Source organism: Chelonoidis abingdonii, chromosome 2, assembly GCF_003597395.2.
Source record: "Chelonoidis abingdonii isolate Lonesome George chromosome 2, CheloAbing_2.0, whole genome shotgun sequence".
Lineage (NCBI taxonomy): Eukaryota > Metazoa > Chordata > Testudines > Testudinidae > Chelonoidis > Chelonoidis abingdonii.
The window spans coordinates 42924301-42942347 of NC_133770.1; the positions used below are offsets into that span (position 1 = coordinate 42924301).

At 40.8% G+C, this 18047-nt stretch overlaps 1 protein-coding gene across 1 annotated transcript in view; it reads right to left on the reverse strand.

Annotated features, from left to right (window-relative positions):
- Nucleotides 1-58: 58 nt before the first annotated feature.
- Nucleotides 59-18047, reverse strand: part of LOC116826251 (macrophage mannose receptor 1-like) — a 58921-nt gene continuing 40932 nt past the window's right edge. Inside the window, 11 exon segments of the mRNA XM_075061942.1 lie at nt 59-983; nt 1119-1192; nt 2640-2736; nt 3692-3853; nt 7471-7587; nt 9412-9564; nt 10707-10872; nt 11869-12101; nt 12708-12798; nt 14485-14681; nt 17655-17769. Of these exon segments, the coding sequence (XP_074918043.1) occupies nt 766-983; nt 1119-1192; nt 2640-2736; nt 3692-3853; nt 7471-7587; nt 9412-9564; nt 10707-10872; nt 11869-12101; nt 12708-12798; nt 14485-14681; nt 17655-17769 (1623 nt within the window). The 3' untranslated portion in view covers nt 59-765.

Below are 18047 nucleotides of genomic sequence, written 5' to 3' on the forward strand. Positions count from 1 at the left end.
ATTTCATAGAACTAAATTGAATGAAGGAAAACATTTCCATTCTGCTTCAGCTCATTCATAACTGAGTGAGAACATTTTAATTCACATCATTTGATATGCTAGAAGACTTACAAGCACGAACTACAAAACCTTTTGAGAGAGTTCTGACAGGTTTCACTATTTATACATAACAGAAAGTGAAAACAGGAGACTACTTATGTCTTCAGAAGTTATCTAAAAAGTGATAATATACAACACCGTTTCTTTTTAAGACTCAAGCAAAGTACAGTCTCATCAATAAAAACAGAGCTTGACTGCTGGAGTGAAGCTTCTGGGATTATTTTCAGGATTTCAACAGAACTAGACAAATGTTTTGTTGAGTTCTTTGCAGTTTCCACAAACACAATAGTTGCATAAACTGACCATTCATTATATTTCATGGCAATCCAGTTCTGACTAGAAACCATAGTTTCTTGAATATTTGTTCACACTGGTTTGCTCCATTTTAGTTGTTTTAAGTATATCCATTGTCCCATTTGAATAGCCCTTCCCATTCCTTTCACTAAAACCTACTTTTATATGAGAAGATCTTGAATGCTACAAGACGATAAGAGGAGTAAATGCTTCTCCTAAGTAGATGTATAAAAATACAGACAGTGCTAAACAAACAGGCTACTACTTAAACAAGAGAAATAAGCTTTGATTTAAGATTTCTTGTATTCTAGTTGGCAAATTTTACCAAAATCAGGCAAAAATTTTATTACACTACAGGATAACCTGTTCATTCTACTCAATACTTGGCACAGAATGCTTTGTATCACTAGTTCTTGAAACAGCATCACTGCATTTTAAGAGTGTCTCTGCGCGTTGACCATCTCCTTGTAGTTGGTTTTGTCTCTTTTTCTTGTAGAAGAAACAGCCTGCAAGGCCAGCTCCAGTGAGAATAAGAGTAGCCAGAATAACTAGTATCCAAGTTGTGAGGTGAGCAGTTGCAACAGACTCTTCTGTAAATGAACACAAAACAATTGCTAAGGATCTCAGTGATTATAAAAGATGGAAGCCATTGGACTATGGACAACAATGGACCAGATTTGCTTGCTAGGCTCATCTGGGTCTCTCTCATTTAATCAGTTCCCTACCATGCAGGGTCTCAGGCATTGGTGCACTTTGGTCCCTCCCACTCTCTGCTTCTCTCTCACAATAGTTCAGTCTTCTGAGAGCCATAATACTTAGTCTAATTCAGCTTATTGGTCTTAATACAAGGGTAACTGGGTGGAGTTCTGTAGTGATGTGATGTCCAAGAGGTCAGACTAGATGATCTGTTGGTTCCTTTTGGCCTTAACCTTTATGACTCTGCGATGCTCAGCTGTACTCAAGAAGCACTGGGCTCATCTGATGATGGAGATGTTCTTCCTATCCTGAACTAGGAGCCAGTTCTGTGCCAATATGAGCCCAGTTTAGCTTAGAGCAGCCAAGGGATTGCTGGTGTGTAGGCGGGCCTTCTTTCCCACAGCTAAGTATTATGTAGTAGGCTGGAAATAAGGTGGTGTAGGAGCAAATTTGGAGATCTCGGAATCTATTTGTTATTTATGCCCCATGACTGGTCACTTAGGTCATATGGTATTTGTTTCTGTTCCCAGTTGGGTGACAAATTTTTTGAACAGGTGAACATACGATAAACATTCACTAACTAATAACAAATATCAGAAAGCAAGTAATGAACAATATCTTTCCAGGACAAATTTTTCAACTAAGATTCTTTTGTCCAAAAATTCATGGAAATGTGGTGATTTCTGAATATTTTCATAAATATATGGTGGTTTTCTAAACACATGTGAATCATGGACAACAGGACTCCATGAACAGCAAACAGAGAGAAATCTGGCCACATATCAAATTAATCACAAATATAATCCATCTTATTCATGATTTGAACAGCTCTATCCTGAATATATAGATCCAAATCCTGATGTCCATACTATACTCAGTCCCTGTTTCAGCTCAACTCCTGTTTAGTCAGTGGGACTATGAGAATTGGACAGAACAGAGACTGAGTAAAAACTGAGTGCTAGACTATGAGTAAAAGGCCATGTAGAGCCACCCTGTCCCTGTATCCATGGGGAGCACTGTGTAAGGAGGACCTTTTGCTCCTCATTCTCTCTAGTGCACAATCCTTTCTCAATGGGCGAATTAGATGAGGTTCAGTGCCACAGCTCTGCCTCATTGTAACTGCCTTCCGGACAATCTGCATCCTGAGGATATAGGTGGAAACATTTCCCTGAGTTCTCCTACATGTAAAGACTGTGATTATCCTTGGCCCTTGCATGAGGCATTCAAGACAGGAAAGTTCTTTGCACTCCTTCACTCCAGCACACCTATCCAAGACAAAATGTGACCCTGAATAAGGTCCTCAGGATTTGGCCCACAGATCTGATGAATCAGAAGATATCATTTTAACAAAGTCACACGTTTAATGAATGAGATATGAGCTGTTAATTATTTGGAAATGCATTTTACAGTAATTTTATGTCAGAACATTTACAACCACTCCTACCCAGGGTAGGATTTTCAAAAGCTCCTAAATTACTAAGGAGCACATGTCGTGTTGACTAAGGACTTCTGCTCCAAAATCACTGAGGGGGTGAGATTTTCAAAATCACCTGTGTTTGTGTGGTATTTTGGGTTTCTTATTATTTTGCTTATAAATAGTCTTACCTTTCTTATCTGGGGGCTTCTCACTTGGCTGAACTTCAAGAACTTTCAAAGAGAAAAATAAAAGACTTATTCAACATCTATAGAAATCTATGCAGGGAAAAATATGAAGGACTACAATTAGCTGCGTATTCTACAATGCATTTGGTAAATGAAATTAATAGAGATGCTAAATATGTGACAACAGCTTTACTTTTCTATTTAATGTAACTGAACCACAACACTCGTTTAAAAATGTTCACTTTTATTTCTAATAATCAGCATGGATGTATGTCCCCTGGAATGGTAGTTGTAGCATGAAGGGACATATGAATCTTTAGCGCATATGGCACATAAATATCTTGTGACGCTAGCTACAACAGTGCCATGAGAACGCCTGTTCTCTCTTTCAGTTGACATTGTAAACAGGAAGCAGGCAGCATTATCACCTACAATGTAAAGAAACTTGTTTGTCTGAGCGATTGGCTGAACAAGAAGTAGGACTAAGTGAACTTGTAGGCTTTCAAATTTTACATTGTTTTATATTTGAATGCACTTTTTTTGGTACATAATTCTACATTTGTAAGTTCAACTTTCATGATAAAAAGATTTCACTTCAGTCTTTGTATTAGATGAATTGAAAAATACTATTTCTTTTGTTTTTCACAGTGCAAATATTTGTACTCAAAAATAAATATAAAGTGAGCACTGTACACTTTGTGTTTTGTGTTGTAATTGAAATCAATATATTTGAAAATGTAGGAAACATCCACAAATATTTAAATAAATGGCATTCTAACATTGTTTAACCGTACAATTAATTGTGATTAATTATTTTAATTGCTTGATAGCCCTAGTAAATATATAATATATATATGGGTTATACACAAACACGCATGTCATACCACACATACATATACCACACAATACACAGCATATATTCACAGTATAAATATTATGATAATTACTAATAACAAATCATAAATCTAGTACAGTATATCATATTAATCATATCACTTACTCTTTGGTTTTTTACAAACAAATCCTTTTTCAGAAGAGCACAGAATATTATTCCAATACCCAGATGGTGCAGATATTTCAACACAATGCTCGCTCTCAGTGGGCATTTTTACATTCCAGTTGACAAAATCCACTATGGTGTTGTCTAACCACAACCACTGGTCTAAAGTCAAAAAGAATATATTAATTATAACAGATTAGAAGAAAATCAATGTTTCCATTGTAACTCCTTAGCTCACCAAGGACTTAAAAAAATCAAGCAATTTACTAGTAACTAGCACCTGCTTTGTGGCATGAAGACATATCACATTGTCCTGGTACAAGTATTTAAAACAGTCTGATAACCAACTGTCTCAGTGTTCAGGTGGTGGCATTGTAGTCAGTCTCTGCCTGCCTTATCATCCCAGAGCGGGCCCAAGCCATGCTGTACATGCTGGGCCTAAGTCCCTCCTGACTGCTCCTATTTACATTTTCCCTAGGTCATTTCCTACAGATTAGAGCACCTCTGTTTGGGGTGTGGTAGCTGCTTTAGAAGACTCCACTTGATCTGTTAACGTTCTAATCAAAGCAGTCTCATTTAGGGCTTTCAGCTCCCAAAGAGGAGGATAGGGTATCCAGATCCCCGCTGCTACAGTAGCCTTAACAAAGCTGTAGTTACTCCTGTCACAACTCGGCTTCAGCCTTCCTTCTTGGTGCAACCTGCAGCTCCTTCCCCACTTTTCCTGGGCTACAAGTGACCTTATGAATTATTCCTCCACCAAGAGCATGCCCTGTGCCTGTTGAGGGGTGGGATTTCCCTAGCCCAGCATTGCTCTATTCCTTAGCCTGGGTTCGGTGTGGGATCTGTAAACCCCACCACATTACTACAATTTGATTTGGATGGACAGTGCTTCCAGAAAGATCAGACCATAATCCAGTGTTTTATGTGCTAATTATGTTTCTTTGACTACAAACTAACACCTATTAACAGAAGATGTAAGAATCTCAGAGGCTGGAAGATTTCAACATTTGAGATGGAAAAGAACTTTTATGCACTTTATTTCTATACAGTTTTTCAGCTATACATAATGCAATAAGTAACATAGAAGAAACACAGTGTTAACAGCAATACGTAGTTAGAAACAATGTTAACTTCATTATGAATGCAGACTAGTCAAAATAGGATAAACGAAAGAGTGCGAGACAATGGCAGGAATTAAAACTAATGGTGATAAAATAAAAAGGAGCATCTGATACTGTATGTTCCCAGCTGGAGTTATTATAATAAAACTATATAACAGTAAAACACTTATACTTTTCTGTTTAAATGCCTCCCTTGTAGAATCTCATTTTTCATTTGCTATGTAATTATAAATCAGATTATACTGTATATGCTGACTCATGGCTACTTCTTTACTATCAGTTTTTCAATGCTTAATATGGTATTGTAGTGAGGCGCCCTGGCTCCCAGCTGCGCCTGAGAGGGCCAAGCCCCTGCAGCCTCCAATGTGGGCGGAGCCACCGCTGCCCGTTCCCACCCTCCAGAAGTCAAGGGGCAGGACAGGAAGTATAAAAGCACAGCCCCAGCGTTCACTTGGAGGCCGGCCGCCAAAGAGACCAGACACGGGTGGCCGAGCTCCCGCCCGGCCTGAGCTCCCTCGTGCCCAGTATCCTGAGGAGGACTGGCCGAGCCTGCCCCGTGCCCGGTATCCTGAGGAGCTGCCTGAGCTTCCCTGTGCCCGGTATCCTGAGGAACCCATGGTCTGGGACCCACCGGAAGATGCCGGCGAGACACAGGTACCCAGAGAGGGGGAGGTCAGAAGTGGCCCGGGAGTAGCCGACCCTGGTTTGGCTCCCAAAGAGCCTGAACCAATGTCAGTGTGTTGCGGCCAGGATCCCCACTGACAGCAGCGAATCTTGGCCGCTGCTAGGGCCCCGGGCTGGAACGCAGTGGAGTGGAAGGGCCTGTGTTCCCCCTGCCATCCGTCCAAGGGTAGCAGACTCCCACTCTCGCTGGCCTGAGGAGGCCGTTCTCGTAGACTAAGAGACTATTTGTTTGCTCAGCCCCTGCTGAAGGGCCTGAGCTTTGAACTGCTTATTGTCCTGCCCTGGCCCAGGGTTTGGGCTTAGAGACTATTTGTTTGCTCAGCGCCTGCTGAAGGGTCTGAGCTCTGAACTGCTTATTGCCTCGCCCTGACCCAGGACCTGGGCTTAGAGACTAATTGTTTGCTCAGCCCCTGCTGAAGGGCCTGAGCTCTGAACTGCTGATTGCCCTGCCCCGACCCAGGGTTTGGGCCTAGAGACTATTTGTTTGCTCAGTCCCTGTTGAAGGGCCTGAGCTCTGAACTGCTGATTGCCCCGCCCAGACCCAGGGCCTGGGCTTATCGACTATTTGTTTGTTTAACCCCTGCTTAAGGGCCGGAACCCGGAACTCTTTGCCGCATGTAGTAAGGCGCCCTGGCTCCCAGCTGCTCCTGAGAGGGCCGAGCCCCAACACCGGATAGTTACAGGTATTATTTACTTTCTTAGCCATGTCCAGGTGTCCATTCACAAAATACATTAGTGTGCAATCAGACTACTAAAAACATTGCAAACCATGATTCCTCATTAACCTCCATGAAGGCCTTATGTACACATTGAACAAGTATGGTGACAAAAATAAATCCTGTAGCACCTAACGTGAGAGTGGCATTTGGGCTGATGAACAATTTTCAAGACAACCTTCTGACAAGAAGTAATGTAGCCACTCCAAGGGTAGCCCCATGAACCCCTGCATGCAGCTGCAGAAGTGTCAACACCTTATGATCAATGGTATTGAAGGCAACTGGCAGAACTAATATCAGCATAAGCATCTGATCACTGACCATCACTAGGCGGAGAACATTGATCAGTATAACAACTGTGGTTTTTGTTCAAATCCAGGACCATAACTAGATTTACAAGGATCAAGGAGATCTGAGGCATACAGACATTTTCTCAGTCACCTTACTCAAGCAGGGAAGGCTGGAAGCTGCTAAATGACTGGAAAAATTGCCAAAGTCAAGCAAGGATTTAATAACTGAAAAGTATATGTAGATTTTCTTCAAATCTGGTGGCATACTTTCCTAAATAGAAACACTCACAATCCCCATCAATATTGGATACAGTGCTTCCTTCCGGGCCTTCACTAGCCAGGAAGTCTACCACACACCTTGAAGTCTGAAGTTTTCCCAACACGTCCAGTATCCTGGTGAGCAACACTAATTGGAACTCAATCAGAGAAGGCCTTGCACTGGCACTCAAAATACTGCTCTACCAAAAAGGTGGATACATCAGCCCAATTATGAACAATTTGCTTTTCAGACTATCTAGAAATGTGTCTTAATGGGAGTGACTGGAACCAGCAACCAGACAGAGATCTGTTTGGTTAAACAGCCTATGCACAACTCAAAACAAATTTGCTGACCAAGATTTTATAGAGTCCATATCAGAGACAAAAAAAAATCTCTTCTTTTCCTCTTGTATAGCAATGATGTGTGATTTCAGAAAGACTTCACAATGCAATCAGATTCACCTGAAGACATTATGATCTAGTAGGTCTTCCCTCACACGTCATTTCTGGTGGTTTATCCGATACCTTTGGTGGCCTGTGAGGACAAGGTCACTGTAGAGGATGCCTAGGGTCAACTCATTGACATTAGAGACTAAAAGACTTATACAGTCCATCAGCAGAACAGTGCATCAAGGGATAAAAGGATTCTTCAGATTTCTTTTATTGACAAATATTTATGAATTTATATATTGACAGTAAAATAAAATTACCATCCACATTTCTGTACATTCCTGTCCAAAAACCTTGTGTTTTGCTTTCAAGAGCCTGTATCCTGTGTGTCAGAAAGTTGGATTCAGCCAAATCTTCTACTGAAACCAAAGTAGCATCTGGAAAGCATTAACAAAAAAATAACCATAATCAAAGAGAGTAACTAATATAATGACCTGCCCCTTCACAACTATAATAGCAGTTAATTTTATCTTTGAGACTTTCCCACAATGCCTTCTGATTGGCTGCCTCCTCCATTCCTCTGCCTCCGGGGGGGAGAGCAGCTAATCATGGCAGTTGAAAGTGCTGAGTCACAACTAGGTTTCTCAACACAGCAACAGCTAATGCTCCTTCCTCCTGGAGTCTACAGCCTTGAGCTTCCGTGATCAAGTTGTAGGTGTCTGGCCCCTGATGGCTGAAACAACAGTCTGGCCAACAGGTAGAGCTGAATGCATCTGGGGCACAGTCCTGGAGCAAAGCCACAGGTCAGAGCTGGGAGTCAGAAGCTAAAGCCTGAGCCAAAGTTGTAGTTAGAAGGGGTAACCAAGAATTGGACACAAGAGTCTGAAGCCAAAGTTGAAGCTAGAGAGTTAACTTGAGTCACTGTCAGAAGCCAAGACAAAATGTTAACAAGAGTCACAGTCAGGGGACAGAGTGTGGTGCTGGGGCATGCGAAAGCATAGCTGCAGGTCAAGAGCACATTGAGCAGCCAATGGACTGCTGCTGAACTTAAGTATTAGCTAACTGATTCCTGCAGCCAATCAGGTCAGACAGCTTCCTTCAGGGCCAGCTGCGCTCACTAGGTTACTAGGATACTGGCTCCACTACTGGCTGGCCCCTGACACTGAGAGCCAGCTAGGTGGGGAGCATATGCAGTTGAAGGGGATGACTCCTCAGTTGTGAGAGAAAGGCCAAAATTGAACCAACTGGGGGAGCTATTGTTCCTAATTAAAGGGGAAGACTGTCCCCCTTGTGCAACTCTCTCTCCCTACTGTCCCTGCTTTGCTTTTGCATCTCAGCATGATCTTAAGGAAATATTAAAATCTGAAGATCTAGATTTCATGTTGAGGATCAGTTTATGGAGGGGATGTTATCATGAGACTGCCTACAATGGCATGTAGCAGATGTGCAACTGCTAGCAGCAAATATCTCCAATGGCTGGTGATGGGAAACTAGCTGGGGAAGGCTCTGAGTTACTACAGAGAATTCTTTCCCAGGTGTCTGGATGCTGGGTCTTGCCCACATGCTCAGAGTCTAACTGACAGCTGTATTGGGGGTGGGACAGAATTTTTCCTCAGGTCAGATTGGCAGAGATCCTGGGGAGGTTTTCACTTTCCTCTGCTGTAGAGGTCAAGGGTCACTTGCAGGTTTAAACTAGTGTAAATGGTAGATTGTCTGTAACTTGAAGTCTTTAAACCATGATTTGAGGACTTCAGTAACTCAACCAGAGGTTAGGAGTATTTTACAGGAGTTGGTGGGTGAGGTTCTGTGGCCTGCAATGTGCAGCAGGTCAGACTAGCTGGTCCCTTCTGGCTTTAAAGTCTATGTTGGACAGTATACTAATTCAACAGATTACTGGAATAATCTGGAGGGAAGACAGAGTGTACTGGTGAATCTGGCCCCATGTGTTTAGAAGCTGTCAAAGATTCCTAAAGCATAGGCTAAGTGCTTTTTTATGTTAGGATCAAAATTTTACAGTATTTTGCAATGCGTGAAATCCAGACAATGAAAATGACTATAATGAGAAAGTCAAACATATCAGCCTAGTTTAATCTCCCCAGCAGAGTGAAAAGCAAAAACAAAACAAAAAGCATAAGTGGGGAGAAGTATGCTTTGTTTTTAAAATAACTCATTTTAATAAATAGGTTTTTGGCGGTTAAGGAACTTTGTAAAATGGACACTGTGTCCTTAATTAAGTCTTTATCTCAATAAAAGTCACTCACCTAATCGAATACATTCCAGGGAAGCTTGGGCCCAACTTTTCATGGCCGAAGATTCAATGTAGTAGCAGTGACCATCGAAAGGAATCCAAGATCTGAGTTCTTTTGATTCAGGGCAATTTCCAGGCAGCTGTGGAGGATCAGGAGGGGCCACAACTGTAAAAAAAATCATGTGGTTTGAAATCAGTACTTTTTTATGAATAACCCAAAAATTAGTCTTTAAAATTACTCAGCATACATATACCATGTTACAAGTAGCTACTACTAACTTAGAATGATGCTAGGAAAATACTGCCCCTCCCGCCCCCCGAGTCACAGCTAAATATTGATATCCATCTGGAATTTTCATTATCACTTTATATGAGACTACCTTCAGCTGGTGAAGTATTGGTGTTGCAACTGCATGCTGTATTGTCGGTTGTACTCTTTATTTAGTCACATTAAGTTTAGACACTTATATGGAGCCCATCGCTGGTTATCAGAATGCCATATGCTAAATATAGCTGTTAATCATGTTTGCAACTCCTGTTGACATCGCTACGCTCACCATAGTGAGTTGCATATGCAGATTAAATCAGGTTTATGGCCTGACGCATTAACTCAAAAGCTACTGTAAAACAATGCCATTTATTCTGTAACCCACATCAGGAAGAGAATATATTGTGTGGCCTAAAGAGCACTGTGAGGGAAAAGTACATGCCCTTAAAACTTTTTAAAGGTGTCATCACACAGGATTCCTACGCCTGAGTCTTGTCTCCCTGCTGTGATGCTGGCCTGAAGTGTACCGGTTCTTCAAATTATAACCCCGAAAGGTGGGCATGAACCTCTCCCAAGTGTTTCATTCCAACTGCTGCCAGGACACCTCCCCCTAGAGCTTTCATAATTAGTTACTGGATGGATAGTCATGATGAGAGCCCAGTGCCAATTTAACTTATGCACAACCACCAGTGCAACCCACGAAAATTGCATATAACGAAGAAAATATCTCAAGGCTGGAAAGGAATGGAGGGCCAAATCTTCAGCTGGAGTAAATAAGAATAACACCTCTGAAGTCAATGGAGCTATTCCCATTTACACCAACTGAGGCTTTAAAGTGCCAAAGCCTTCAAAGTCATGTACCACCTCATTAGTAGAATCCCAGACTCTGAAGGCAGGTAGCTGGAATTCTTGAAGCACCTTCCTCTGAGGTTGTTGGGGACAGCCACTGCTAGAGATAGGATACTAAACTAGTTAGACCTCTGGCATGATCCAGTACAATAAGTCTTGTGTTCTTTAAATTGTTAAGTTCAATTGCTTACCATCTGACCGTTTACAGACAGAGAAGTAGCTTTCATTACAAGATGCTGTCTTCCAGGTTCCATCAAGGTCTAGATAGACACAGGCTATTTTCTCTTTTGGTTCTCTTGTTGCCCATTTAGTATATTGGAGTATCCAGTTATCAACCCATTTATAATGGCCATCTGTCTAAAAACAGTATAAATTAAGATAATATAAATGGCAATACAAAGGTACCAATATGTCGTTTTAATTGCACTGGCATTCGTTATTTCAGCTTTTCATCAGAAACAGTATTTATGTCATTTTCTAATACCTCACATATCAAAATAGTGAATAAATGCCTGACACTTGAGTCATGAGGAGAGTAATACTTGATTATTTTTTTAAAGCTAACAGTATTTATAGGGCATTGACAGTCCAACACATGAACTGAGTTGAACAAATAGCAGAATCTCTTCCTTGAGGAGTTTTCAATGTACAGGAACAAACAGGCACAATGCAATATGTGACAAAATAATATAATAGGCTGGAGCTCTGGTTCTGGACATTTACATGGACAGATGATTTTTCTGGGGATTTATAAAGCTGGGGAGGGCAGCACAAACTAAAACTTAATTGGGAAGCTCTTCCAAACATAACTTATTCTAAGCATAGTTTATTTTATTGCTTATTTACATTCGGTGTTATCATCTTTAATTATTCACTATTATTTTGCTTGTTGAAGTAATGGTGTCCTCTAAAGCATGGTTTGAACTTTAGGTAAGTAAATGTGGGATCACTTTCCAGACAGTTATCAAGAGAAGCGATTATTGACAAGCCAACCTGCCTAATCATCATTTCTTTAGATTACGACTTTAAGTAATTTTGAGGGTAAAAATTATTTGGCACTCAACGCCCTGTCTCCATGGTTCCTGATTTTAACACCGACTCCCTCCACAGTTTTTATAGCTCTCCATGTACTATCTCCTGTTAGGACTTTTTCTATGGATCCTCCTATCCATCCCATGTGCTTTATGTGGTCTTTGAGGAACTCTTACAGGAGTGCTAGAAGTCCATGCGTGCTTCTGGTGAATTGAGACTATAGCTCTTACAGCAGCATTACAATGAAAGCAACCAATATTTATATATAAAACATGAGAGCTTATTTTTGTTTGTCATAGTACAATAATATCCAACACTTACCACATTGCTGTTAAGACCAATCCATACACACTCTCCATACTTTAACATCTGTAACCATAGGAATGAATGGCTGTGGATATCTAAAATACTAGCAAGATCTGAAGAGCTGTCCTTGCAATTTTTTCTTGCCTCTTCCCATTTCATTTTTGAATGGATGACTGAATAGCTACTGTCACCATAATGGATAAAGCCAGAGGCTGGAATTGTTGTTGGGGAATGAAGTAATTTAGGGTCTGTAATAATTTTAAATAAATAAATAAACAAATAAATAAATGCATACATAAATAACAACCAAAAATCAGGTGCATGGATTTACTTTGTAGTAATAATGTTTAATATCTATGTTGTTGCACAAATTAAGTGGTGTAGCACTAACAATAAGTGAAAATTCTTCAGTTAAAATTAAGGAAAAATTATGAATAGTTTGTGAATACAGAAAATATAGGCCTGGTCCACGCTAGAAAGTTAGATCGACCCAGCTGTGGAATCTGCTATGGCATCAGTTTCAATGTATTCAGTTCTATCATCATTCATTTTTTGGTATAACCCTTATTTTCTGTAGAACAAATTAAAAAAATTAAAATAATAATTTCTCCCCAATATTCAGAAAGTACTGTGGGAAGCTTGCACTTTTAAGGTGCAACTTTGCATTAGGGTGGATCCAGAACTGCACCACCTGAGAAGAAGGAATTTTGGAAGCCTTAGAGGGTCAGAATGCCTTTCAATAGGTGATACGTTCTATGCGGAAACCCAGAATTTAATCCACAAGCAAAACTAAAAAGCCATCATGAGTTTTCAATGATTTTTTAAATTTAGAAAGCTGGTGAAATAGAACTCACTTAAATTCATTTGGCATATATAGCTTTTGTCATTTTCACAGTCTTCATCTTTCCATTTCCCTTCTTCCTTTGTCATAATGACACAGTCTTTCTAAGGGGGGAAAAAGGAGAACACAAATTCAGAAGAAAACGTAACCATCAGGAGACAAGTTCTCCTCCTCCTCCCGCAGGTTTTGTAGACCTGCATATTACAAGTGTTTCGGTCCTCCAACATTTGAAGTCTCAGTACTGTAATGTCAGTATTCATATAGTTCCTAAAAATCTATTTTTGGTTGGAACCAAGCTTTCACAAGCTCATCCTTGATGAGGGATAGCTCAGTGGTTTGAGCATTAGCCTGCTAAACCTAGGGTTGTGCGTTCAATCCTTGAGGGGGCCATTTAGGGAACTGTGGTAAAGATCTATCTGGGGATTCATCCTGCTTTGAGCAGGGGGTTGGACTAGATGACCTCCTGAAGTCCCTTCCAACCCTGATATTCTATGATTCATAATCCCAAACAATGTTCCCTGGAGTATGGAAGCTGCTGTTGCTCTGGATTATTTTAGAAGCAATGTTGGCTCCTCACCTCACTGTGACTAAATGTTTGAGAGGACAGATGGTGGCAGTTCATTTATCCTTGTTTACTTCAGCTGTTCTTCTCCACTGCTAATGGAAGGGTATCAATGGGAACTTGGTAGCATGAAGTCGGACTGAAGATACTACTAAATTTCATCAGAATGTTCAGAATTCATCAAATACCTTCCTTCTAAGACTGCCTCACCCCTTTCCTAGCTATTGTGGAGGAAAGAGAATGGCCGTGGCCTCATTTCCTCTTCACAACTTCTGGGCTGTCTAGTGCCAGAAGTTGCAGACAGCGAATACTTACAAATAAAAACATTAATATGAGGAGTTCACAGATGGTTTACTCACCTGAAAAGGGGCTAAATTCGTAACAAATGTTATTTGTAAAGCATAATTCTTATCAGCTGTAATAGACTTTAAGATCAGAAGGGATCATTATGATCATCTAGTCTGAACTTCTGCACAATGCAGGCCACAGAATCTTACCCGCTCACTCCTGTAACAGGAAAGACTCCTGTAAGGATCAGGGTGATGGACTAGGATATCTATTGTATGTCTAGCTAGGTCCAACTTTTGATTGTAAAGAAAGTCATTAAAATGGGTTTTCAGGAAAAAGGAAAAGACTGTTTGAAACTTATTTTAATAAAATTACATACTAAAAGCATTAGTCTGTACGTGTATTAGATGGGTACAACTGCACCTGAAGTTTTAAAAAAATCACTTACTGTGCACTCAGGCTGTGTAGCTATTATCATATTGCAGACACAGCATGCAGCCTTGCCAATAACTAAGTTTGACTGATACTTCTTGTTACAAGACCCTATTTTCAGTTGCTTTATGCCTTTGCCAGGATTTAACCATTCAGGATGAAATTTTCCATATTGGTTGTCTTCCTCAGGCTGAATTTTTCTGGGAAGTTTCAGCCATGAACAGATTAGCTGTTTCTGAGACTGATGTTAGATGTTAAAACAAAATCTGGTGGCCTTTACTTTGAGGAGTTCTAATGCCTCAATGCTTCGGAGCAGGGATCTGAAATTTGGCTAGGGAAAAGCCTTTGTGCTAAGGATGTGCTTTTTGTCATCCAGTTCAAAAACTAGCCCTGTGGGAAAAATAGCGTGTAATTATGTAATTAAAAACTGCAGCATAATGCACATTCACAAGATGGCTCAATTACGGTTGCACAGCCATTCATGGCTGTTTAATGATGATTGATTTACCTCCTGATAGTCCTCATCATCACCACCATCACCATAATAATAAGAGTATGTGCGTCTGTATGTAGGTGCACCGTTGGCCCAGTTTTTATAGGAGACACCACTTCCATCCGTCCAAAGAAATGATAGGTCACTATTTATATCATTCAATCCAATCCATGGATCAGTCATGACTTCTCTTAAATGGTAGAAGAGGAAGGCTGAAAGGAAGCAAACATTTTAAATGAAGGGAACCTCAACATGATTTTCTCCAGACAGAAAAAATTAACACAACTGAGGTCACGGTAAAAAAAATTTTCTGCAAAATCCCACCTGCTTGAAAATAAGGGCAGGTCTACACTATCACTGAAGTCGATCTAACTTGCATCTCTCAGGAGTGTGAAAAAGACACCCCTCGGAGTGACGCAAATTACAGCAACCGAAGCACTGTCCATGCCTGTATTATGTTGGCGGGAGATGCTCTCCCACTGACATAGCTTCCACCTCTCACGAAGGTGGAGTAATTATGCCGGCTCTCCTATCACCATAGAGCATCTTCACCAGATGCTCTACAGTGGTGCAGCTGCATTGGTGCAGCTGTGCCAATACAGCACTTCTAGTGTACACCTACCCTAAATGTCACATTTTATGGCTTAAATATAGTGTTTGGTGGTGAAATCGTAAGGAATATAAGCTATTCAAACATTAACTTATAGGAAATAAGGCATTTTAATTTTAAAAACCAATGCGAAAAGGAAGGTTTTGAGTATGCTGAAATATGCCTCCCCAAAATTTTCTCTCCGTTCATATTGCCAATGTAAAAGTAGAAGGAATAAATGCCTTTTTAGTTTTGTTTTGTTTTGAGGTTGTTTTGTTTTGTTTTTTGTTTGAGGTTGTTGTTACCTTTTATGAATAATGCAGCATTATTAGAAGAGCTGGTCAAATAATTCATCTTGAATAATTTTCATGATGAATGTATACTTTTTTTTTAAACAGTTAACAGAATCTTTCACAACCCTATCCCAATTTCTACATAATTTGTTACGATTTGTCAAATATTTTCAGACTGCCGCCCCTTTTTGACCTGAACAGCTAGTCAAATTTTGGGGCCCTTGGGAGGTTCCAGTTGGAAGTAGAAATTGATGAAGTCTAATATTCTCTTTGATGCATTTTTTTTAAAAAAAGGAACGTACAAAGTCCTGCTTCTCCAAACACAGGAGGAACCAGGAACAAAAGGAGCAGTTTCTTAGTTTACAGGCCCAAGCCTCTTTAGCCAACAGATCCATACACTCTCTCTGTCTCTCTCTCTCTCTCTCGCTTTTCCTGGGTTACACTGTGCTCACAGTGTAGGTGCCAACTTCTGCTGGCACTGGTGGGTGCTCGACCCCCATCACCTCTAGTCCCACCCCAACTCCGCCCCTGCCCTGCCCCCATTCCAACCCCTTCCCCAAAGTCCCTGCCCCAACTCTGCCCCCTCCCTGCCCCAGTTGGACTCCTTCCCCGGGCCTGCCTCTTCCCCACCTCCTCCCCAGAGCGAGCCATGTTCCTGCTCCTCCACCTCCCTCTTGGAGCTTGGCAAGCGCTGGGAGGAGAAGCGGGGATGTGGCATGCTCATGGGAGGAGGTGAAGGCAGAGGCAAGGTGAGCTGGGGTGGGGACCTTGGCTGCCAGTGGGTGCAGAGCACCCACCAATTTTTCCCCATGGGTGCTCCAGCCCAGAACACCCACAGAGTCAGCACCTATAGCTCACAGGACACTGCTTGGCTTTCTTTCTTTTTGCCTCTGCCACTCTTTCTGTTTTTGTCTGTTTTCAATTTGTGTATGTGTTCTCTCTCTCTGACACACACACTCCCACCCTGGTCACAATACCCATTAGAACCCCCACCCTCATGGTACTAATTTCTGGGCAGACTATTATATCTTGTTTTAAGTGTGCCCTCTTACCTGTCTCGTACAACTTTCTTAAATGATAGTTTGTATGAGATTTTAACCCAACCCATAACAAAGTTTCACCCAGCTCACAACAATACTATGGTCTGTTTATGAACTATTAACTTCTAGTGATCATTACTCTTGGTCTGTGATTGGTCACTTTTATTCCCTGACTGAACAACATGAAACTTTTCGGGCAGCAGAATAGTAAACAATGAATAGTGACCCACAAACTTTCTGGTGTGGATATTTGGAAGAACAATATTTTGTTGTTAGTGAATATTTTCACACAACCTGGCAGCTATCTAAATATTCATGAATAGCAGTGAATTTAACTTTGGGGAACAGATTTCAGGGACTAAAAAACTGTGAATCAGCTTTTTCACTAACAGAATGTGACAGAAGGCAGAGTAATGGAAATCAGGAGGACAATGGGGGAAGCTGACTCAGGCTATGCACTGAAGGCAGAGATCATGTGGAAAAAATAGTATGTGTATGTAAAGCCAACAAGACCCCGGTCATTGGCGGGCAGGATCAAACCTGGGACCTCTGGAGTTTAGTGCATGAGCCTCTGCTGCATGGGTTAAAAGCCAACTGGCTGTTAACTAAAGGTTGTAGAGTAGACTTGTTTTCTCTCCCTCTTTAAGTGGTCTTGGTACCACTATATGGGACAGAACACCCACCCTAAGTGTGTGTGGGTTACATGTATACATAATTAAAGACTGTATCATAATGCAGGAGCATAAGGAGGCCAAATTAAGATTGACAGATTCCAAGGCCAGGAGGAACCATTGTGATCATCTAGTCTGACTTCAGGCAACCTTAATTTTGACATTTCCTAACTTCTGAGGGCCTAATGTAGTTTTTTGTATGTAATAATTAATATAAACTCTCAGACTTCAGGGTAAAAACCAGCCAATAACTGATAGGATTAGCAAGTAATTTCCTGAGGGAGCGGATTATTCCATAACTGTACACTGTGAGGTTTGTGGCACTTTCCTCTGAAGCTTCTGTCACGGGGCAGTCTCAGAAACAGGACACAGGATTAGATGGACTGCTGGTCTAACCTGGTATGGCAGTTTCTATGTTCCTATGATCCAAAGGCCCATTTCTTATCAAACTAAATTTTTTTGTTACATTTATACAACGGGCAAACAGAGTAGAATGTATAACTGCAGTTTTACATTTTTTGCCTTCATTTATAATTGTTTTATGGGAACTGGTTGATGTTTCATTTAGTTCCAAAGGGTTCACACATTATACCTTGGACTTCTTTATTTGGTATGGAAGCCAGGTTTCCTCCTAAATTTATACAAGCCATTCGTGCAGCATGCCACGTCAATGTCTCATTTTCACTTGAGCCAAATATTTTGAAACACTGAAAAAGAAAAAAAAATCAACTGGACATTTCATTCAATGCTGCATACCAAGTGGAAGCTGTTATATGTGAATAATCCTAATTACTTATGTGCTATTCGTCTTCCCACAGAAAGAAAGCAAGGATGGGAAGGCTAGCAAAGCTTTAGGATGTGTAATTTAAACTTTGATAAACCTGAGCTGAAAAGCATTGTGAATTCAAGCAACTTAGAGGTTTATTGTTAAAGTTCATCTTATCCCTCAGTGACAGGGAGAACATGCAGATTTTTTAAAAAGTGC